The sequence below is a fragment of the Protopterus annectens genome, chromosome 3.part0 (assembly GCF_019279795.1).
Source record: "Protopterus annectens isolate FY-2018-M chromosome 3.part0, PAN1.0, whole genome shotgun sequence".
Taxonomy (NCBI): domain Eukaryota; kingdom Metazoa; phylum Chordata; order Ceratodontiformes; family Protopteridae; genus Protopterus; species Protopterus annectens.
In genome coordinates, this window is record NC_056731.1 from 1,751,365,061 (window position 1) to 1,751,390,695 (window position 25,635).

The window sequence follows — 25,635 nt, forward strand, 5'->3', positions numbered from 1 at the left end:
CAGTTAATTGTGGAGTAGTTAACTTTTCCCAAAATAATAGAGTTTTTGTTAACAAGGAGTTCCTCTAATACTTTTAGAAATTTAGCATGATCATCTGGAGACATGGAGGGTTGCTTGCTGCAGGCTATAAGTTAGCATGGGTATTTGTCTTATTTACAGTGATCTGGATGTCTACGAGTTGTGTTTCTTGGTCTCTGAGAATCTGTCTGAAGGTGATATAAATATGACAAATATGGAGAGACCGCCACAGTTACCATTAAGCCTAAAGGCATGGTAGATGCAAAATTGAGGTGTGGAGGTAGTGATTTCTTTACATTTAAACCAAGTCTCAGTAATTGCACAATCATGGATATGTTACAGATGAAAGAGTGTCTCAAGATCAGGTAATTTGTTGTCGAGACTTCTGCCATTGCAAAAGTCTGCCTTAATATGGTCTATTTTAGGGTTTGATAAATTTGCTCTGTTGAAATGCTAAATAAATGTACTTTGCGTAAAAAAGGCACTATAAGGCAGCAAAAGCTTTAACCAGTATGTGGAAGTCTTTGATTGATGCAGGCCATACCTTGTAAAGCAAGTTAGATTATCTGTCATCTCATATACTGACATAAACTGGATCTCCCTAGAATGACACCAACTATTCAGCTAATTGCTGAAGCCAGTTATCTTTTCTTTGTCCCTAAGCTTCATTCTTCTTGAAAGAAGGACTCCATTCAGGACCACAGTCTTTCCCGCATGGAAGGTTTTGACATATCTCTGTACAATATAAATACCACCTTGGGGACCCCCTAAAAAGAGGCTTCTAGCCTAGTGGAACTAACCCAGTCAACAAAGGATGAATAAATAAATAAATAAAATAACTAACTAAATGTCTTTCAAGGCTTTACATCCCAGGTCATTCAATCCTATATGGACCACCACCATATCATGGGTCTATATCATATGAGCGAATCGCACAAATTGTGAACGCTCATTACATCGAATGTGCTGGACCTCAAACTTCCTATTGTGGGGGGCTGTGCCCCCCACCCACCCCCACTAAATATATATTCCAACTCTGAGATCTCACTACAGTGAGGAGAGGGTAAATATCCCATTCTTCACTGTACCGCAATCTCAGAAAAAGCACTTCGAGGTCCGGTACGTTCGACATTATGAGCGTTCACAATTTGTGCGATTCGCTCATATGATATAGACAACCATATCATATCATATCATACTCCTCTTTTTCCTGGGAAAGAGTCTTTATGGATCCTGTAACATTAGGAATCCTGTGATCGAAAAGGCAACTGATTGTAACATTATGAAAATACAACACCTCCACTCCTTCAAAACACCACTATTTTAAACTCTCGATTAAGCTTGATATAAAAAGGTGGTGTTTGTGCAGTAAAATGTATTTCCAGGAGAAGGCGAGGTACCAGACCCATACCAGAAAATTTCAAACTGATTGTAACATTACCCTTGCCCAATCTTGTGAGTAGAGAATCTGTATGTTTAATAACTGGGTCACCAATCACTAAACTATTTTTATTAATAGAGTGTTTAGGAGTATACAATTGTGGACAGACCTCTCAACCATACCAAATTACTCGGTTTGTACCGCGTTTTGGGGTCCACAAATGGGGTGCCACGATTCCTGAGTGGCACCCCTTCATTTCCAATTTTTCAGGCTTTTTTTAAAAAAATCGTGCGCGATGATGTCAGATCCGTCAGCCTGTCGGAATTGAGCTCAAGGGCTCACGTATTTTGCCCAGGAAGGACGTTTGAATGGCTTCTAAAGTAATGCTATGGTTTGGAAACATTATGTGAGCAGGAAGGACTGTTTTTTGAATGCTGCGGACCTGGGGTACCTCAGAGCAACCGTGCTGGTTGAATTGGAGCATGGATAGTGGATACTGCAGAGCTTTTTGAGGTATTTATGAATGGTTACAAATGCAGAGCTATTCAGACTGCTTGAAGTGTGCAGAGCTTTTGAGGTATTTGTGAATGGCTGCAGCAGAGGAGAACTTTTGAGTCACGAGTATATAGCATGTACTGCAGAGCTATTCGGACTGCTTGAAGTGCATGTGTGACTCTGTATGTGTGTGTGTGTGTGTGTGTGTGTCTGTGTGCCTGTGTGCGTGCGGGCTGTTGTTCTAAGCAGATGGTAATTTCCTCCACGCTTTAGCCGTTAAGACTAAGTTATTTTAATGTAGCATGCATGTGCAGCTCACAGTCATATATATTCCCAAATGTATATTAATCTGAAAGCAGCTCGCAGTTGCAGAATGTGAAGTTAATCACATCTAGTAGCAGTGTGTGACGTGAACCATTAAGCTACGGAGTTATTGGGCTTACTTTTTGTAGTGAGTGAGGGTTCAGTTGCTTTTCTGAAGTCCAGATGTCTTCATCTACAGTAGTAAGTTGTTGGTTTAGTTCATAAATGTAGTGCTTGAGCTTTGTATCCACTCCACTTTAGTTGGCTTGGCATATGCATTTTCTATAGAACTTTGAAGTTTTTCCCCTTCTCGTTGGAGCTTTTATCCGAGAGCACTTCCCTAAAAGGGTCATGGATTTCTTTGTGTTTATGTGCAGGCAAGAACAGCAATTTAAACAAAGTTTGCAATATTTATAGTGACTAATACACATTAAAGGGCAACTCCCTATCAATCATGACTAATACTTCTCTAACTTGAAAAGTAATGTCACATTTTTCTGCAGACCTTTGTAAATCAATAAATTACTTGCACACATATAAAAAAGCTTTCTACAGCAGTTTCTTTGTAAAAGGTCTTACTCTTAAACCTCATCTCCCCCAATACACTTTATAATGTCAATAAATGAATATATTGTTAGGGTCTATTGATTTCTGTAAAGGGTTTATATAGATCCACACATGGCTTTTAAAATTATTATCATGGCTGACCAGGCTAAGTAAAGTGATTATCTTATTGACAATGAAAGCAAATGTACTTGAATGTTATTTCTGAAACATCCAGTTTACATAAAGTTTATTTAAAACGCATCACAGAGATAAACTGTACTTGAGTACAGTTCAGCTGAGGAAGAGATATACTTTCAATAAAATAGAATGGATCTGGCCATTAAAAGCTGCCTTTTAAGAAGACACTGGTTTTCAAACAATTTAGATATATTGTTTTGTTTAACTTAAAGAGCTTGGGGCTGCATATTAGCAACCAAATATTGCAAAGGGGTTGCAAAGGTGTGAATTACACAGTTCTTAGCCTGAGTCTAGAAGTATAATGCATCTTTGTGTCTGCTTTGCAATTTGCAAGACTGAGTTGGTTTGACTGAATAAGTATATATCCACACACAGGCCCAGAACAGTTTGCCCCAAGGTTGACTTTCTTTGTTAGCACTTAGCAGTAAGATAAAAAAGTATATTAGTAGTTTGCTGCATTTGCTGCACTTTGCTATACTGAATGTAACTGCACAGTGTGAAGACACTTCAGCTTAAATGTGTAATATCTGGATGATAGGTTATGTGCAATCATTTTTCAAATGATTGATGTATGTACTGTTGCTATGAGGTAAGTCAGCAGAGCAGTGAAAATTCTGCCGCTCCATTTCCTATTGCAATATTACTAGCTTATCATTTTATTTATATGTAACGTAGGTAATTTATTCCTCAAGTGCAAGAGGTACTTTATTTGTAGATAAAACAATTAAATATAAAGTTGTTTGCTAGCAACAACCTCTTCATTAGTTACAGATCTCTTTAATGTGGAATTATTTACATGACTTTTACTTCTGCAGAGATTGTGCATATTTACTGATACTGGTGGATTGTAGATGTTTGAGTAGACTTTTATGATGGAAATGTTCTGAACTGGGCAGTTTTGTCATTACTGGTTCATGCATTTTGTTTCATTGCTTACTGGAAAAATGTTCAAACAATAAATTTAAAATGCGCTCTAACAAGTGTGCTGTATTATACAAGGAATATAATTTAATAAAGCCAGGAAGGTGTATCAAAGAATACATGTATGTTTCTTGTTTCATGTGCAAGGGGCCTATGATTTGAAAACAACCCAAAAGTAATCTTTATCCACCACAGGCCACTGGACAGATGCTGCATTTTTCTTTGGATGTGGGTTTCAATGCTGTTTCAATGAATGTGGGTTTCAAGGCAGAGAAGTTTTGATGCTAAGTCTGTTTTCATTGTGAGACTGTATTGCTTTGTTTCGCAGATGTCTGTTAGTGTTTGTGCTATAAAATGTAAAATAAAATTCAAATCATTGTAGAAATAAAGCAGTATGCATATTAGTGTTTATGGTAAATGGGGCAAAATAGCCAGGTAATGGGACATTGGAATGGTTGCAGGGGGACTCTGGGGCCATATTTTGGTTGTTTGTTTGCATCTGAAAGTTGGTATCCCACAATTCAGTTGGTGTGGGCAAGGTTACATAATTATGCATGCAAATTTTATGTTAATCAACATATAGATTTGTACCTATTTTTCACGGGCCTTGTCCAGATTTTTGATGTTTCCAGATTTAGAGGTATGATTGTGGACCATCTGTCTCATAGTGACTTAACACTTGAGCTGTGCATGGAGGAGATGACTTGGACAATTTCCACTGAGACTTAGTCTTGCTGGTTCTAGGAGGCCTTGGTAAAGATTTTTAGTGGCATCAGTGTATGACATTTTTAGAATGAGGAAGTGCAGAGGATGAGGGTGTGAGTATTTGAGGCTCAGGTGAGAGGGATGCCTACAAATTAGTTAAATATTCACAAACAGAGCTATCTGTGTTAAGTATGTGTTTATTATCACTGAGCACAAAAGCAGGTCCTGCACTACCTGAGAACACCAACTACTAAGAATCTGGCAATAGAAGAGAAAGCTGATGTTCCATAATGTTCAGTGACAGTAGGGTGGTAATACGTTTTGTAGTGCAGGGCATTTTTTTGGATGATGAATTAGTTTGTGTGCTGTAGTTAGTTGTGAATATATTAGACAGTTGTGCAATTCAAGACAGTTTAATTGCTTTAAGCTATGACAGTGGTGGGTTCTATGAAGGAAACTGGTGGCAAATTTAGCTATTTTACTGTAGCAGGAGGCAAGTTTCTTTGAGTATTGTTTAAGTTTGTTTGGATAGGAGCGACGTATAAGAGAGTCAGCAGTAAGAGGGTGGTGGCTAGCATTTTTCTTGTGGTATCTGTAATGAAATTGTTGATCCTATAAAGGGAGCCTAGATTTTGGTGTATAGATTTAATGGTGTGCAGTATATCGTGGTCATATTTGACACTGTCATCTATTATAATGCCTAGAAGTTTACTGTAAATTACAGTTTTTATGATAGTATTATTTGATGACTTTATGGTGAAAGATTGCTTTTGATTTTGGAATCTTTTTGAGGTGAAAAGCATTAGCTTAGTTTTCTTGGGGTTGAGTAGGAGGTTTAATTCTTTGAGCCAGGTTTCTATAGAGGAGAAAGATTTTTGGGTAATGTGTTGGAGCTTATTTACTGCTGAGGCTGCACATAGTGTTGAGTCATCTGCATACTGAACTAAACTAGCATGGTCAGTGGAGGTGTAAAGGTCATTAATAAATATATTAAATAGTAGAGGACTCAGGATAGAGCCCTGAGGGACACCTGTAGTAACTGGTTGAAAGCAAGAGTAGGTTTGTTGCCATTTAACGGTTTGTTGCCTTCCACATAGGTAACTAAGGAACCACAACAAGGAGTATTATGAAAGTCATATTGAGGAGTGTCAAACGAGCAGTTGCTGGTGTGAGACAGTACTGAATGCCTTTGACAAGTCTAAAAACATGGAGGACATGCACAGACCATTGTTTCTATGTTGGTTTATTATACTTGTAAAATGTAGCAGAGCAGTAATGGTGCTGTGCTGGGGCCTAAAGCCATGGTGTGTTTCTGAGAACAGGTTATTCGAGGTTAGGTATTGCATCAGCTGCATATGGATGTATTTCTCTAATATTTTGAAGAGGGGGGTGAGAATCGCTATCTGTCTGTAGTTATTAAACTCTGTAGATATGCTGCCTTTATCCAGTGGTATGATGTAGGATTTTTTCTACAGTGATGGGACGTGTCATTCTGCAATGGACCTATTAACTAGTATGGACACAGGGAAGGGTATGACTTCTGCAGCCATTTTAGGTAGTCTGATGGTAATTGGTCTACAGTTATAAAAGTTAGTTTAAGGAGCAACTTCCTTACAGTTGAGGTGGGAACTCGACTAAAAATGAAGAGCTATGGGTGGTTTTGTTTGGACAGGGGTAGCATGAGGGGTCAGATGTGTTAGTGTCTGAGAGAGATAATACAGATTGTATAAAGTAGACGTTAAACTGTGTGGGGAGTCTGTTGTATTGTCTGTTTTTGGAGAGGAACCGGTGGTCTTGCCAAGGTGGAGTAGTTTATTTAGTTTGTTTGTGTCTTTCGGCTTTTCCTGGTTAGGGGTCGCCACAGCGGAACTCCGGTCCGCTAATGATTGGTAGTGGATTTTTACATACCGGGTTACCAGCCCCGATGCACAACCTTCAATGAAGGCACGCCCCATTCATGTATGCCTCCACACAGAAGACGCTCTAGCTGAGAATCGAACGGGACAACGTCTTGCTATGAGGCGACAACGCTACCGCAGCACCACCACCGCAGTCGGAGTAGTTTATTTAGTGATGACCAAAAACATTTTGGGTTGTTTATATGTTTGTCTTGCAGGTTGGTATAGTATGTTTGTTTATCCTGTTTGAAATGGAGTTTTGCAAGGTTTCTAAGATGTCTAAATTGCTGGAAGGCATTTTGAGTTCTATTTTTATACCGATTTTTCCAGGCTTTAGCCCTTTTAATCATCATTATTTTTGTTTCCTTTGTCAGCCATGGTGTGGAGTTGAATTTTACTCTTTTATTACATACTGGTGCTACATTGTTTAAGGTCTGTAGGAATACATTATTAAAGTATCTAGTGGCATGGTTCTAAGTACATTCCAGTTATATTTTTTAATGTTTCATTGAAAATATCTTTGCTGAAACTGGTTTTATTTTGTATTTGATTAAATATAATGTGTATCTAGGTTATAGTGAGTTCCAATAGCATGTGTTGGTATGTGGTCACTTATGCTATTTGAGAGGCAGCCTACTTTTGTCCATTTGTCTGGTTTGTTTGCAACACTCCAATCTAGCGTTGAGTGTCTCCCTGAAATTTTATTGGTTCTAGTAGGTGTGGTCATTAATTGTCTGAAGTTGTACAAATTTATGAATTCAGTGGGGGTAGAAGAATTTATAAGTTGCCAGTATATATTTTAGTCTGCGAGTATTATATTTACATGGTTAATTTGTTGGGATATCCAATACAAGATGCTTTTATCAGTATCAATGTTGTTTCCTGGTGATATATAAATTGCTATTGCTGATTTTTAGGAATATAATTAATAGTTCAGCGCAGTTAAATTTGGGTATTTCCTGTGGAAGTAAGGTAATGGTTAGGAAAGTTTTGCAGATGATTGCTTCACCATGCTTGTTTTGTCTGTCTTGTCTGAATATATTGTATCCTGGGGGGGGGGGGGGGGGGTGATCTCATTATCCTTTATTTATTTTTTTCTAACCAGGGTTCAGTATCTATGACTACATCAGGAGTGTATGTAGAAAGATAAGCATGTATGTCATAGATTTTATTGCACATACTTAGGGTCATATTTAGTAAGGTGAATTTGGGTTCTGCTTTTTGCTGGATGTATTAGGTGACTGGTTTATTTTGTGGTTGAAATTGATGGTTTTATGAGCAGTGGGACCTGGGTTGGGGTAAATATCTCAGCAAATTTCTGAATTGATATTTTACAGAAGAGTGTGGAAAGTCTTGGTTTGATATTTGGTCGTACATTTGGGTGCTTTGCTTTTAGATATTTATAGAAAAATAAGTCCGATATGGTTTGTTTGTAGAGCTAGGATGTTGTGGTGAAAGACAGGCTAGGTAGATGCTGATATTCCTTGTAAGGATTAGTTGAAGTCCTAAGTATTTGAAGAGGGTGGATTTAATATTTGGTGATGAAGGCTAGTAGAGTGAGGAGAAATAGTAAAATAATCTGATTTAGGGGCATCTTATTTAACTTAGGTTTTATCTTTGTTGTAAATTAGGATAAGAAAATGTTAGGAAGGTAGTCGGCTGGTTGTAGAGATTTAATTTGATAGTTATAGGTGGCAAGGATAAGACAATTTGAGAGGATCTTCAGTGGTAAACTAGAGTGGGTGTTACTATTGGGAGTAATTGTATTGTTTTCCCAGTGGAGGGAACTGATGGTATTGGTTAGAAGAATATGTGGGTGGTGCTATGGAAGCAGAAATATAGAGTAAGAGGGGGTAGGTGAGATTTGGGAGTAGGGTAGTGGGAGTGGGGTGAGCCTGAGCATTAGTGAGAGTGAAAGAAGCAGGTTGAAAGCTTGTCAAGAGAAAGAGAAAACAATCAGTGACTTAACGTAAACAGCCATAAATCTGCTGAGAGATAACTAAAAGGAGAAAAGCAGTTTAAAAGACCTCTGTGCTATTATATGAATGTCTTGATTTTGTTGCTCTAGTACGCAGTTCTAATAGTCCAGTATCACTTTGACATGACTTATCAAACAGTAAAAAATTGCACTTGACTCTTTGAACAACTGTGTAATGTAAGGAAGTCTCTATGGACTTTGAAATTCAAAGTTCAAAAGCCGACCTCAACCCCCACAGACCAGCAAAACAATGAGAAAATGAAAGCCAGAATGCAGTAGTTCAGCTCTGGAAAAATACTGGCTGAGAACTCAAAAGTGGTTACACAAGAACAGAAATAAACTTAAGGAAGGGAAATAGTGGACTGCTAAAACAACGATCTGAGCACAGTTAAAGGAGAAAGTACAAATGGGACTGCTGTGGTCTAAGAAAATGGCTGTTATAGTGGGCACAGTTCTTTGTTTTAGGAGTGTGTGTGTGTGTGTGTGTGTGTGTGTGTGTGTGTGTGTGTGTGTGTGTGTGTGTGTGTGTGTGTGTATGTATGTATGTATGCATATGTGCATTCTGCAGTGGACTGGCACCCTAGCAAGAATTAGTTTCTCTACTTTATACATACTGAGTGCTGGGATAGGCCTCTGAATATCAGAGAATAAATGAATGAATATTGCTTCTGTGTTTTATTTTGTATTTCTGTGTTACAAATTTTTTTCCAGAGGCAGTGTTGGAATTGATAGTAGGAAAATGGGGTATTTGTTATTATTAATGTTCTCTTTCCTGACAGATAATGTTTCTAGAGAAAAGCAGTTACTAATGGAGGAGATATCCCAAATGAAGAAATTGACTGAGGTAGTGAAAAGGGACATTTCTTATAAGGAAGCAGAACTAGTGAAACTTAAGTTGGAACTAGAGCAATCAGTCAACACCATGCAAGACAAAGAACACGATATCAGACTACTAGAAGTACAGGTGAGTACATCAGAAAAGATTCCTTTTCGGTTGGGGGAAGTTGGCTGCATTAGCATAATCTGACTGTATTCGAAACACTACAAAAAAAAAAAAAAAAAAAAAAAAAAAACAGCAGGAGCTGTAGTACTGCTGGAAAGATTTAATGTGTTCTGGTACCTCTGCAAAAAAGCCTTCAGAGGAATAATTTACTGAGGACCCAGCAGTATAATTTATACATCTGAAATAATCACATTCAATTAAGCAATTGCAAAATTTAAAATGACAGTACGCCTAAATCATCCATAGAAATATAATAATATACATACAATAATACAATTAAATGTTTAAATTAACCTAGGGGCAAGTGTACCAAAATTCAAAATGAATCTACTTTCTAACTTTAATAATTGAGATATGAAACTCCCTCCCCTTGAAAATGATGGCCTTGCCAGTACACTAAAAACAGAGAGTCATCTAAACCTCCATGAATATTATGAAAATGTTCAGCAATGGGACTGTCCATCCTACAATTTCTAATGTCCCCCAATGAAAGGTTATTTTTTGTCACAAAATTTTCTCCCTTTTCATCCCATTTGAAAGATGCAGCAGATATCTTATGGCCTATGGTTTGTGGTAATGAAGAGTTGGCGAAGTTATTTCCACAAAGAGTCACTTTTTCCTATGGAAGGTATTTAAATTTAAAAGAATTACGTAATACCAGGAATCAAAAAGTATTTAAAAGACAAACTGATATGTTTAAGTGTGGAAAATGTAAGGTTTGCACTAGAATTAAGAATATCTCTGGTACTATTATTAATGGTGTGAGGTATATAGCCAAAGACAGATTTGATTATCAGTCATGTGGGGTAGTTTATATCTTGGGATGTGGCTGTTCTCCCATTAAGTGGTATATTGGCCAAAATAAGAGAATTATTAAAACATGTGTTTTAGAACACTTGGGGGACATTAAACATTGTAGGTTGGATAGTATTATATATATAAATGTGTGTGTGTGTATATATATATATATATATATATATATATATATATATATATATATATATGAGCCGTAAAGATCCTCGATTGCACTTTCTGCCGAAACAGAACTCACCGAACATACATAACTGAAAGTGTTGTTCACCGAAGCAGCACTTTCGGTTATGTATGCTGGTTGTGCCGGTCGCACTTTGGAGAATTCCCTTTTCCCCACTGTAGTGCAACCTCGGAGTAAGAATATAAAAGTAGGGGGGGTGTGGGGCACAGCCCCCACATGGGGGGTGCAGGGGGGCTTGCCCCATGCGTAAAAGAAGATTTATTGTTTTTTTTTTTTGAACGGACTTTAACAAAAGCACTTTTTTGATGAAAGCGCTTTTGTTAAAGTGCATTCGGTTATTGTGGATTCGGACTATTGAACTTTTGTTCAGAAGTCCTAGATCCATATATATATATATATATATATATATATATATATATATATATATATATGGGTTACCGTTAAAAGATCGAACGTGCAAAACATCGACAAACGGAGATCCCGGTCCATATCATCGACACGTCAGTTGTTCAACTCATCAAAATATTGACGGTCAGTTCTTTGACACTTCAAAACATTGACATGCTACTCTATGACATCCATTTCACTGATAGTGTACACAGCAAACACCCCAACGCTAATATCCATTAAACAGTTCCAGTACCCTAACAAACAGACAATACATGTATGCAATCACATACAACTAAAGTAAGTCCATCACACGTCAATGCTCATTCAAAACACAGAAGTATAGCGCATAAGTCACCGCTTATCCAGAACAGAAACTTAAACACTCATCCATGATAAAGTATATCAGTTTTACAATATTTCACTGTAGTGCATTACTTTGGCGCATTATAACAGTATGTACAAGTAGGTTACATTTTAAGTAGGCGAGCAATGCTGAAAACAAAGTCCAATGGGATGTACTCTTCCCTATTAGATAGTATACATTGGAATCTATCATGTCTCTCAATCAGTCTCCTTTTCTTCGGTGAGAAAGGTACTCCGGTAACCATTCGCACATGTAACTCATCTATACAGTCCTGCTCTCTACACAGAGCCCTTATGATTACATCTAAATTGGTCACTCTCGCACTCACTAGACACTTCAAACGCCTGTGCCAAGCTTCTACCGAGTTTTGTGTCCGTGGTGGGAAAAGTTCATTCAACTCAGACACGTTCCAAAATTTTGACGGGAATAGTGGTGGAAAGCGGACAGTACCAGACTTACGAGTGCTAAACTTACACAGCCTACCATAGATGTAGTAGTCAGTAAACTAATTAACTAATTCTGTACCCTCATCAGGTAACCTTTCTTTGAGCTTATTGAATGTTGCTACAACTTGATCCTCAGGCAGGAACGCCAATGCCACAAATGATTTAATACATAGCTGAAATCGCATATTACTGTTGTACAGTGAACTCAAACCAAATTGCTGAACCTTTCGCCATACATTCTGCCCAAAGTGGAACAAACAGCCCTTGGACTACACATCATCAAAGTTTAAGCGTATACTTTTCTGGGCTGCAATCTCAAAATCACATAGTATATATTTCACACTTTTGACAAAACCGTTCTCGGCCAGTAGAGTGAATAAGGTATTCCAAAGATGGTTATAACATTTTAAAGATTTAGAGCTCATTAGTGCATAAAATAGCGGTACTACCTTACTATATGACCCTATCTTTAATAGACCATGAATACTATACAGTTGTCTACATGTAAGACCCCTATGGAAATATGTCCCATCCATCATCCATATAGTAGCCTTACTGAGATCATACAAATTAACAGTGCTAAATGCATATACCACTGTATTACTGGAAGTATCAGTGATCCGTTTAGCAATGAATGTACTGTCCTTTAGTTTGTACCTGCTTACATCTACATTCAATAAATTCAATTCCCTACTTCCAGGAGTGAGATGATATCTACGGCGTACTCTTGCAATACATTGTAATAGTGCTCCTCTCCATGGTACACTATGCACTGCATCTAAAGAAGTAGATACTAAGCTCTCCTCTAGAAAAACACAAGGCATATCTCTGCTAAGCTGTGCTCTTACTTTAACATCGCTACAAACCCTATATCTCTCTATCTCACTCGGGTCACCACTGTGCTGATGTGGTGCAGATTTCAGGAGTTGGTCACCAATACTTACTAATTTAGTTACCGCTCTACCTTTACAATGGCTGGTTAATTTCTACTTGCAACACCAGTATCTCTTTTCATTCCTGCTTCATTCAAGGTAATACAAATACCCATCAATATGAAGCATTGCTTTACCCTTTTGTGATGTTGTTGTGTCATATAGGGTTCCTATTTCACCCCGGACCAAGTAAATCCGTATCAGACATTGAAATATCTTTCAAACACTCCTTCGTGGATACAATATTTTCCCTCTCACTGTTTGGCAATTTCAAATCTAGCCATGTAGTGTGTGTTGATTATTTAAATGTCGACCAATTACGTTGTCGCGCAACTGAAATGTCGATGATATGGACCGGGATCTCCGTTTGTCGATGTTTTGCACATTCGATCTTTTAATGGTAACCCATATATATATATATATATATATATATATATATATATATATATATATATATATATATAGTAATATATTTCTATGGATAATTTTGGTGTATTATCATTTTAAATTTTGTAATTGCTTAATTGAATGTGATTATTTCAGATGCATAAATTATACTGCTGGGTGCTCAGTAAATTATTCCTCTGAAGGTTTTTTGCCAAGGTACCAGAACACATTAAATCTTTTCAACAGTACTACAGCTCCTGTTGTATTTTTTTTTTTTTTTGTAGTTCTTGTATATTTGTGGTTTGTGCTATGTATTTGAATCACTGTTAGTGGTATTACAGCCATCAGTTTATGAAGGATCTGATAGTAGGCAAATGGAGGTAGAAGGAATTTAAACCATCTATGATGGGTACAAAATCTGCTTGTTAATAGCTCAGAGCATAAAACTAACTGCCAGAACAAGATTTACATAAATCTTTCAGAATCTTTCACCAGTATTATATTTTCACTATAATTTCACATTAGAAAAAAAATATGCAAAGACAGTAAAAATCAGAGCTGTTTTGCAAAACTAACTGCAAAGCGGTAACATAAAATTATACCTCTTGCATAAAATGTTAAGAAAAAAAAAACACCATATGTATTGTTTCCTTCTCCCACCACTAGATCTTTCTCCTCTGTTGGAAGTTGTTTTAGGGCATAGACTAATATTTTGAATACTTCTTCCATTTCACACAGCTAGGAGTGCCTCCTTCGCTACCCTTATTGTCTGGATAGAATCTGTTGTTTTGCCTTGTTCTCGGGTGTTTCAGCATACATCGGTTCCTTAACAGCTTCAAGCTACCTTTGTAATATATAACCAGATAGTTACAGTGACCATAATTTTCTGGTGGGAGAGTACTTTTCCTTATACCTAAAAAAAGAACACCTGATTGTCATCACTGTATATTTGTCCCAGTTTTAGAGGATTTTTTTCAAAGTTATGTAATTTTATCTGCCAATATAATTGGGTCCAGTGTGCCCAGAGCTGCAATTCCTGTGTCTTAATTCATTGATGAAATATATTACTTAACTTTCTGTTACAGTGTGACCAGTCTTCCCAGACAGTTCAGGTACATTTGCTTTCTCTTTGGTACTCAACACAGTCCGTAGTAGTTAGTCTGTCATGTCCTGCTGTAAGAATCAGTACAGAAGAATAACACATTTTGCCTACCTTAGGGTCAGAAATTAGGTAATTAACCCTTCTCATTGCTAGGATATTACTGTACCTCTTGGGTGTTCTGTGGCCAAAGGAACATTCCTGAGGAAGGGAAAGTTTCCTTGCACTAGTCTTCTTTTGCTTTACCTCTCAGTACTTTTTCACACTTGTGCTTGGAAGACTCTAGGTATTGCACTAGTTTTTCATCATGGAGTCCTGCATATTGGATAAAGAATGTGTTAGAGTAAGGGTAGTCTGAGTAAATTCACTATAGTACATTAAGGTAGAATAATAGGCCTGAAATATATAGTAAGACTGTAGACATGTATGCATTCAGTTTCAGAGAAATACATAATGTTCCCTTCTCAAGGGAAAGATACAATCTTGCTGGCTAAGCAAAAGATATACAGAAATAAGGTTTTCAGGGAAAGCTACAGAATGTTCCTTTCTCAAGGTAAAGATGTACATAGCAATGGAATGCTAGATAAAGAGGCACATGCAAGACAAGGCTTGGAAATGAAGGCAACCAAGGCTAAAGAAGCATGAAAAGCATTACAGGGTATTGGTATTATTAGAAAATGGACTTATGTACAGAAAATATTAAATATCCAGCATTCCATAAATTAAGTTAGCTTTTGGACAGCAGTGCAGGCACTCGACCCTGAGTACAGAAATCAGGTTAAATATCCATGCTATTCAGAAGGAAAGGACTGTTTCAGGTAATATAATTTAGGAGAATCAGAATATGCCTGCAGAAACTTTGAATATATTTGTCAGCATTGTTGTTGTTATCCAGCCTTCTAGAATTTCTACAGACTGCTATTGTTTATCAGCACTGTTATTGGAGATAGTATTCAGATGTTGTTAACCTCTTAGAAAGCATCATTAACCAAATTACAGTGTAAAAGAGATGAGATGCATGAAACTCCTCCATCTCTCGAGAACACTAAAATAAAACTCCAAGTCGCCAAAATGTAAAACGAACAAAATTTATTAAGTTTAAGCTTCTCATCGGTTACAATACACCACCTTCCTCAGAAAACTCCTGTACCTCACATATTTCAGTGTGTGCAAATGTTATTGTGAAAGTACTAAAAGACTTGGCCCATAAAGGAGACTGGCACCTGTTAAGCACAATATTGGATAATCAACAAAGACTTTCCTTCCAATCTCATTTCACTTGTTTCCAGTTACTTCCAGTATACTACAGTCTTATCAATTCTTTCAATGGCAAGCCTCTGTGAATGGGGTAAAACAGTTAAAGACAAAGTACGTCCCAAAACCCCATAGCAACCTTTCATCAGCAGTCAGACTAAGTATTCTACAGAGCAAACTACAAAAGAGCAGTGTTTCATTCCAAGCAACTTTATCAGCACTACATGTACCTGTGTTCATTTGAAACACTTCATCAGAACTTCAACAGGGACAGCTATAGAGAGTAACCTTTTCAAGTACAGTTTCTAGTGCAGCAGCCAGCTTAACTTCAAGATTTCTTTAGCAGTTTACAGTGATAGACTGGTAAAAGTATCAGTAACTACAAAATAAGTTTTTCATAACAGACTTTTCAGCAGCACACCATTGTTTTTCCAGATGGGAGACTGTGAACTCTGTACAGAATAAGGCCACAGCCAACAGCAATAAAGTTATTCCTTACAGAGCAGACCTTTTGATAAGACAGCACTAATACTTCATAAAGAAAACAGCCAGAGCAGAAGATCTCTACATATAATAATTGCAGCTGTTAAATTGCCTATCACCAGTGTTTACTTCAGAAAAAACTCAAAAAATTGAAAAGAATCTACAACTTTCAGCAGTGTTCCTTCAGAACATAAAAAGACATTATCAAGTTAACAGCAACATACTTCATCATCTCTATAAACTTTCAAGTTTCCAGTGTGACATCACACAGCCAAAAGGCAAAAAAAAAGTTTAAAAGCTGCAGACAATACAACACATTCTTCCAGAATCATACAGTTATGTAAGACTTAAATGCACTTTTTAGCTAACAGCTCAGAAAAGTTTAAATTCATCAGTAAAAATAATTTGCATACTTTTTGTATAAACATGTCAAGCAATATTTCTGCAGTTAACACAACAGTAAATGCTTGGTTTAAAGTTAAAAATTGGGTAAAGCAGTCTAAAACAACTGTGTTCCAGAAATGTTCTTTTAATGTTAAAGGTTATTAGTTCAGGAATGTTAAGTATTTCTAGATGCAAAAGGATTAAATCACAGAAGCAGACTGTGACAGATTCACAGAATGAGTCATCTTCTATCAGTATGGTTTCAGACTTTAACACAAATTCTTGTATAAATGCTACAGCACATGTAATTTAACATACAGAGTTAAGTCACAGTACAATTTCAAATACACATGTTTAGAATGTAATAAATTCTACTTTGCATGTAATTCCAGGTACAGAGTTAAATTGCAATATGGTAAATACAATAGTAAATACAGTCACTGTACATAATATGCAAATTTCCAGAAAAAATACTTTTGTAATGTTTCAAGTTCATATTATTTCACATAGTTTCTTGATAAAAAAAAGATTTTCAGCTTATCTATAAATGGTGTAGCAGTCCAGCAACAAACCAGAACATTTATCTGTCATTGTTTAAAGTTGAAAGAAATGACAATATTTCATTGTTTACAGAAAAAATATGGAATAATGTACTGATTAATACAGACAAATCAACTTCAGTTACAAATATACCTTTATTAGAGGACACAAATGCAGTTTTGTCAGGATTTAAAGGGTCAAAGATTACAGCAGCTAAGAGTTTGAAGTGTAACAGCTTCATACTAGGTATGGACATGTCATTAGAGTTATATGTTGTTTTAGACTTTGGTAACACGATTTTATGAAAAAATAAAAATGCTACAGAATGTACAGTAGTGCACACAGATGACATTTATAAAAATTTGCATGCAGTGGTTTTTGCAAATGTACAGAATTTGAAGACTTGGTTATGACAGGAATATGCAGATTTATGGGTTAAAGATAAAATAAAATGTTAAGTTGTCTATCTCGCCTTCATTCTTGCTGGTTGGTTGGGATCGGAGCCGATCCTCGGCTCCGACTTGGCCATCTTCAATAGCTCGAGAGCTGTTTACTGGCTCGAGGCTACCCGTTATCCCATGATGCCTAGCGATAGCATCTCAGATCTCATTTGCCGCTTCAGCTGTGAGGTGTCGTTTTTCTGGCTCAGGCTCGTATAAAGTTTTTTGTATAACTTTCTTACTCTAGAATTCAACACTTTTAGTGTTTTATTATTAATGTTAGTCTTGTTTTGTGATACTTAGTGTTTAGTTGTAGTATCCCTTCTTTTTCTTGTAGAACTCGTTTAACTTACAGAGTTCTCCCCCACCCCCTCCCCCCTTACCTCTTTTTGTCAGGTTAGCCATTTAAGTTAGAGGCTTTCCTTCTACCTTTCTGTCATAGGCTAGCCATTTAAGTTAGAGGCTTTCCTATTTACAAAAAAAAAAAAAAAAAAAAAAACCTTTAGCTATAGTCTTATAGAGAGTGTGTTTTTTTGTGTAGACTGTATTTTGCTTCTGGTAGTTGTTGTTATAAGTGTTGTTTTCCTTCTTAAAGATGTCAAAGGAATCCAAGGTTTCTGGGTTCAAGAAGTGTGACTCATGCTGTCAAAAAATGTTTTTGAGAGATGGGCACACTTCTTGCGTCTATTGTTTAGGCACTGTGCACCTGCAGGACTCTTGTTCTATCTGCCATGCCTTTAGTCCAAGAGGCCTGCAGGAGCGTAAGAATAAGCTTATTCTTAGGGGTCTTTTAAAACCCCAGGATTCACCGGCCAAGAGCTCTCAGCCTGTGAAATCCCCTAATCCCACCAAGCCATCGGCTCCAAGTTTGGAGCCGTCTTCGGTTCAGATTTTACCTTCCACTTCGGTTCCGGCTGGCACCGACAAGACAATCTCTCCATCGGCTCCATCAAAGACTTTGGAGCCATCACAGAGCCACAAGAGGCTGAGGTCCCCTTCACTAGAATCAGTGCATTCGGCTCCTCGGTCTCTTTTACTTCAGAGTGAGCGTAGTCACTAATCCTCTCACTCCTCTCGATCCTCTAGGCTGTCGGATCACGATGTGGAGAGAGTGGTCAGTAGGTTGCTAAAGTTGCAGGCACTTGCCAAGATGTTGTCCAGCCCTCCTCAACAGGTGTTGGCTCCATCCACTTCTCTCGATGTTCCTCCTCCGACTCCAATGAGTTCGGAGCCAGAGTTCATTGGGGTTCGAATAGTGGAACCGTCGGCTCCGATAACTCTTATCTCCTTTGGTTCTGACGTTGGCTCCGATCCCCTCGGTGGTGCCGAACATTGAGGGATCTGGGTGCTGGGCCTCCTTCGCCGGCTCTGAGGGGGCGAGTGGCATCAGACCCTGGTCCGACCCCGTTCTCCCTCTCGGAGCTTCGGCGCAGGTGAGCTCGGCTCCTACATCAGCCTCGGAGCCATCTCCCTCGGTGCAGAGAAAGATTCCTATTTCCTCAGAACTGGAGCTTTCTCTGCGTCATGGCAGGGACGCCTTCAATGTCATGAGGAGTGTGCTGGCCACTGAGTCAGCTCCATTATCAGCCCCACCGGCTCCGTCCCCTGTAGTGCCTGTGCCAACCTCTGCTCCTCCTCCAGGCCCCAAGCGTAGGGAACCGATGCTCCAGGACACCCCATTGGGTGTTTCCTCTTCTGCCAAGGCCTCCCCTGTTCATTCAGAGGAGCCCCCTTGTAAGAAGAAGTGCAAGAGGAAGCACATTGACTCCCCCGAGTCTGTCACTTCTGATACAGACTTAGATGATTTGGAAGGGTCCCCGAGATCCCCCTCTGAAGATGTTTCCTTCTTGGACATCTTAGAAATGCTTAAGCAGAGGGGGGATTGGAATCCCCTAGCCCCTACCGAGGATGAATCTGTATTTCTGGATGCTTTCGGTTCCCGACCTTCCACCTCCTGGGTTTCTCCGCCTTTCGATCCACTTATGTCAGTGGTGGCTCAAAAGGCTTGGTCAGCTCCGGATACAGTGGAACCAACTCCGAGGAGACCTGGTAAATTCATCACAGCACCCCAGGATAAGCAATTCCTTACTAAAGGTGTTCCTATTGATGCCATGGTGGTAGCAGCAGCCACCAAAAAAAGAGTTAGCGGAGACCTCTTCATCTGTCCATCCTCCTAACAAGGAGTCTAGGACAATAGACAGATACGGGAAGCGAATGTTCACTTCAGCAATCTTCTCTATGATGTCACTGAACTACTTATGTCATTTTACCTGGCTTCAGAGGGATCTCCGTAAAGAGCTCGGAGATACCCTTCAAGATCCATCAGCTGTGGGAGCTCAAGCTAAAGTAGCTTCCCAGCTGGCGACGCTTAATTCTGTAGTTAACTCCTCCATGAGGCTCATTTCCTATGCAGCCGATGGTGCGAGTAGAGCCACAGGTACGTGTGTGGCCCTTAGCTGGCATGCATGGATGCAGCTGTGTAACTTTGCGGAACCCTTTCGAGCATCCTTCACCAACACACCCCCTTTGATGGTTCCTTTCTTTTTGGACCACAGGTAAAAGACACTTTGACTAGGTGCGAGCAAGAAGGCAAGACTCTCTCTGCCGTGGGAGTCCATTTTTCCACTCCCTCTAGACCTTACTCCAAAGGTCAGAAGAGTGGCAAGATGTGGTTCCAAAAATCCCAGGGAGCCTTGCCTGACACACATAGTGATTTTTTTATTTTTTATCCTTTGTTAACCAGGTTAGTCCCACTAGGTTTGAGTCCTCATTTCAGGGGAGACCACAGGGGAAATTTGTACTACTAGGGAAAATTTGGCCAGGGCATTGGAGAATTTCCCCTACTTGTGATCAGCAGTTGCAATGTTAGTGTACCAGAGTATGTGGACATGCCCTGTTCTTACCGCATTGGTGACAGGGAGGACAGTGCATGAGATGGGAAACAGCCAAAGGGAGTGGAGGTGAATGCCAACTCAGAAAAAGTAAGTAGTATAGAAGTAGAAAACTCAGGAGAAGTTTTTTTCAGAAAACACTGCTTGATCAGACCAAGGAGACAGTTGGAGAGGAGTGTATAGTTACAGCTCACCAACTGGCTGGGTTGTGGGATAATTTACTACAGGAAATGATAAATTAAAATGAATCAGAGAATGAGGTATCATTGGAGGGGACATTATGGAGAAAATAAATAAAGTAAATATAGAAGAAATGTAGGAAGGAGGCAGTGGAAAAGCAAATAAAACATATGCAGAGACAGTAGCAGCTACATAAGAAGGAATAAAAGAAAAAAGAAAAGAGTTTGGAAATACCCGATAAGAATGCAAAACAGAAGAGCTCAGGAAATGAACAGGTATGAGTTATGAGACAATATAATTTTACTTTTGGGTATAAAAACGCAAGCGGTAAGAGCATTTATTCTGGTTAACAAAAAGACATTTTGTAGCATTTTTTGAGACGTTACAAGGTATGGAGAGATTTTTGTGTAAATATGAAAAAGACAAAATAATAATCCTTGGAATGAATATATAATAAAAGCATCTTTTTGGGAAACTAAAAAGAAAGTTCATATACAGCTTCAAACCAAACTGGAAAGAGAGACTTTAAGATCATTTAAAATATATGTAAAGAAACAGACATTTCAAATGTTTATGGTAATAGGAGTTTATGGACTGGGGCATGGGATTGCAATCTCATTTGGAAAATGGAAATGGAAAATATATTAGAAATGCTGATGGTAACAAGGGTGTTATGGAAAAGAAGGACATTTAGTCTATGGTAAAACAGGACATGAAGTAAAAAATGTGAACTTGAATGTTAGAAATGTAAAAAAAGGCAAATTTATGGATGGATTGTAAAGAGTTTGCTGTGCCTTGTCCTGTGGATATATACATTGCTGCACATACCCCAGTGAAGGTTCACTACATGGAAACAGCTTGGTAGAGCTAAGGGCATGTTCCTAGTCTGTACCCTAAATGCTTCTCACTCTTGTCTGTAGTAGGTGCCATCAAAGCAGCAGGTCAAACTGTATCTTTCTACCAAGTATCGGTGAGTCAGCATTGTCCACTCACTTTCACCCTTTCCCATTGACTCCTCAAGTATCTGGGTTACTAGTTGATCCTGGGTCATCTCTGTCATAATCAGAATCTTCTATTTCTGTGCTATGGAGCTGACTGTTAGAAGGTCTGTGGAGTAACTTCCTTCACCCAATCTAGGTAACAGTGTCTACATGTTATGTTTCCCTTTCCACCAAATTGTGAATGCAGAGCAGTGGAATGTTTGAGGAAGAGAATTGTGTGCCTCTTAAAATCTGAGGTTTCATGCCTGGAAGGCATAAGTTGGCATATGTTCATCCAGAGCTAACACCAACATGGTTATCAACATTAAAACCTATACTTCTTACAAGTAAATCTGTGTACCATCCTATGAGCTATCTATTGAAAACTTGCCTTTGATAATATGTAAATTATATAGACATCTCTCAACCTCTTAGCATAAAAAAGCTGGACAAGTGAGATAACTGAGATATAAAATAGCTTGAATAAAAGGGAGTGTAAAAATATCTGGGAATAGATGAAGAGTTATCAGTACAGTAATACATGAAATGTCAACAATGCAGCATGAACAAATGAGAACAGAGCTTAGTAAGGAATATTTTAGAAGCTTAAAAGTAATCTTCAACTTTAGAAAATAAATTCTAACACAAATCCTGTTCTGTAGTACAGAACTAAAAAGAGTGGCACATCTTGTTTTTGGTATGATATACTTTTGGCTGAGAGCTTGTATATTGAAGAGCACAATAATTTAATAAGATTTACACTAAGGACTGCACAAATGCTAAAACGGGTCACCTTTAAAATCTCGAAATCGCGTTTGCCCGAAACGGAATCCGACGGGACGAGAATACCGAAAACGCAGATGACCGAAAAGGACGGACTCGGTAAGTGTGCGATCGAGTGAGGGATTTAGTGTTAGGGAGCGGACAGGTAAGTGTGCGATAGTGAGAGACTGTGGGTTAGGGGTGGGTTAAGTGAGTTAGGGTTAGGGTGCAGGTAGGGTAAGTGTGCGGTAGTGTCGGACCTTAGGGTTAGGGTTTGGGTTAGGGATAGTGCATATGTTATGTAGTGTACTGTGTTGGTGTAATGGTTTTCGGTGTTTTGCGTTGTCGGCGTTTTATGTTTTCGGTCTTTTCGTTTCGGTCGTTAGTGTTTCGGGCAAACGCGGTTTCGAGGTTTTAAAGGTGATCCGCTAAAACATAAGTAGCTGAGAAGTTGTAGGGAAATGAATCAGAAATAATTACAGAAACATAGAAGAATTGATTACATAGAACCATCCGATATTAACAGACAAGAAATTAGAAGTAAGAAAACCAGATGATGTTCATCATTCCCACTGCTGCAGTAGCCTTTAGGCTGTCTGGGTTGTTTCCTCTTGCCTTCTCAAGGAGAAGCATCTCTCAGGCTTTGCAGGTGCAGCAATCAACTAAGAGCTTCATTTCTAGCAAATATGTTCCTGTTGGGGAAATCCCTCTACACAGAAATTATTGCTTTTTTAAGAAAAATATATTTATTTTAATTTTCTGGTTAAAAGAAGTATTTTCTCTTTTAGAAACCATGTATTTTTTATCAGTATCAGAAGTTTTACATACCTCTCAACTGCTCAGATTTTTGCAGGATATCAAGATTTTTGTGGCATATTTTTGGTGTTATCCTCATTAAAATTGTGGTCTTCTGGAAAATCATTGAGGACTAAAGTCACTAAGTTAGGTCAAATACTTAAGTTTCAGACTTCATATCCTTTAAAAATGTATTCTAACACAAATCCTGTTTTTCTAGCATATTTCTAAGTTTATAAGAGCAATATTTGAAATCTGTCCCTATTTTCGGGCCTTTGACTCCCCCACCCCATTATTTTAGGCTTCATCCAGATTTTGTGCGCTAAGAGGTTGAGTGTTATGGAAACACCTGTTTATTGCTACTTGTGTTATTTAACTAATTAGGGGCTAATTTTATTAAAACTTATATTCTATTATATGTTGTTGTGTCTTTCGGCTTTTCCCGGTTAGGGGTCGCCACAGCAGAACTCCGGTCCGCTAATGATTGGCAGTAGATTTTTACATGCCGGGTTGCCAGCCCTGATGCACAACCTTCAACGAAGGTACGCTCATTCACACATGTCTCCACACAGAAGATGCTCTAGTTGGGAATCGAACAGGACAACGTCTTACTGTGAGGCGACAACGCTACCGCAGTCACTACTTATATAAACTTTTGAAACTTTGTCTAAAAGATTTATTTTGGGGCAATCAGTGAGATGTTTTTGTTACTGTAGTGCTTATCCTCACATTGTGACAAACTTCCTGCCATTTTTGCTTTATGTCACTAGTTTTACTGTCGTAAAAGGTAACTGACATGGAAAATGTGCACTTCTTATGCTTTTTATCTTGTGAAGGGGCTGGAATCAGAAATGTGAATATTACTGTGCTGTTTGTGTACACTAGGTGACAACATGCCTTTGGATCAGTTCACTCCAGCAACACTTACTGCTTTTGGCTTCTCTTCCTTGTCTACAGATTGGATAGTTACATTGCTCCTGCTGGTTCCACTGCCACTATCCTTCAAAAGAAAAAAGTACTTACCAGAGAGCTCGCCTCAGCTGATAGCGGGTGAACCTGCAGTGGCCATTGGTTGTTCTTCAGAACCCATACCTCTCCATCTTCTTCTGATGTAGTCCTTCCTGCCATCGTTAACCAGCTTTACCCATGTCCTCTTCAGTTGTTCCAATATCCAGTGCAGACATGAGAGAACCATTCCCTCTAGAGTTTGGAGACGCACTGGGAAATTCTTGATGTGGTATCCAGAGCAAGAGACCATTAGACCAGTCAGATATCCCTTCTTTGAGTCAGTCTTCTTTAGGAGGAACACCTATAAAGAAAAAACAAAAGATTAAACATTTGTTTATCTCAAGGTGTAATTACAGTTAAAACTATGACTTTCTTACCTTAGCAAAGCATGCTTTACAGGGTTCATATTACATAATCGAACTTTCACAAGTTTGAATGCCATATGGTCGAACCCATATGTTCGAACTTGTAAAAGTTTGAATATGTAAAAAAAAAAAAGGAAACTTACCTGATGATTGTAAGCAGGGGGGCAAGCCCCCTGCACCCCCATGTGTGTGTGGGGGGGGGGGTTGAACAACTAGTAAAGTACTAGGTCATACACCGTTCGCAGGCTAGCCATGATAGCTTAGGAGTGAGCTCTTCAACATTTTTTAACCTTTTCATCCCCTTGGAAGGGAATTTTCCTGTATGAATTTCCACCCTTACTACTGATATCTGGGGTAATTCTGAAAATTCAGAAGTTTTTCCAAACCCCCTACTGTAATGCCTTTCCTGGTAAGGTCAGAAGACAAAATGATCTCCTTTGAAGTAAAAATAAAACCTGGACCCCTAGCTAAACCTGGAATATTCAGGAACTGCTTTAAGGATGACTTCCTGCTATTGAGTTGTAACCTGGCAAAATTTCAAGCCCCCATAATCCCAGAGAACACTGCTGCCTGTGCAGAACTGTTCACAGAAACCCTGTACAAGCATGTTAATAGCTGCTTAGAGGCAGCTGTACCCACTAGGAAGAAGTACAGAACTAACTCAAAACAAACCACCCTGGTGGTATCATAAAATCAATAGGCTGTATAACAGAAGGAAGAACATTATGGCAAAAATTATGAGGTGCAGCACCTAGCAGGATAAAAGCACTTTCATCAAACTAAACAAACAACTCAGAGGACAAAAAGTCTAAAAAAGCCAAATTTGAGATAAAGTTTGCCTCCCAGGCCAAGGACAACCACAAGGCATTCTTTTTTTAAGTTTTTGATTTTACATATTCCAACAATAATTCAACAAAATAAAACAAAACTATATGCTACAGTCCATAACAAGAATAATATGTACGACAAAGATATTCTTTAGTATGTCTGCAACCTCAAAGGCAATACACAACTGTGTGGAGAGTTCATTGAAAATGGAGCCACCTATATTGAGCCAGAAGATATAGCAAACGTACTGGCTGATAAATTCATTTCCAACTTTACCACCTCTCTTCCACTCAACCTTCCCTCAAGTAATACCATCAAATATAACTCCCCCTGCTATCACTAAATAACATGTCCTTAATGCTCTCTCTAAGGCCAAAAACACTGCATCAGTGGTCCCAGACATTATCCCTGGATGCCTTCTAAATAGTATGAAACATGACCTATCAGGCCATCTGGAATTGCTATGTAACTCCAAACAGGTTTCATGCCTCATGAATGGAGACCTGCAACAGTCATCCCTATGCATAAAGGTGGGCCATCTACAGACCCTGGAAACTATACAGCAATAGGTCTCACTAGTCTTAGTCTCACTAGTCTTTTATGTAAACCCATGGAAAGGATTATCATGCAAATAATCTACAGTGCTATATTAAACTTCCAGACACTG

General features: G+C 38.5%; 1 protein-coding gene across 1 annotated transcript in view; it reads left to right on the forward strand.

Annotated features, from left to right (window-relative positions):
- Positions 1 to 25,635, forward strand: part of LOC122797007 (myosin-10-like) — an 862,491-nt gene that overhangs the window by 134,389 nt on the left and 702,467 nt on the right. The window contains exon 3 of the mRNA XM_044065778.1: positions 9,223 to 9,407. Coding sequence (XP_043921713.1) covers positions 9,223 to 9,407 — 185 coding nt within the window. The remainder of the gene's footprint in view (positions 1 to 9,222; positions 9,408 to 25,635) is intronic.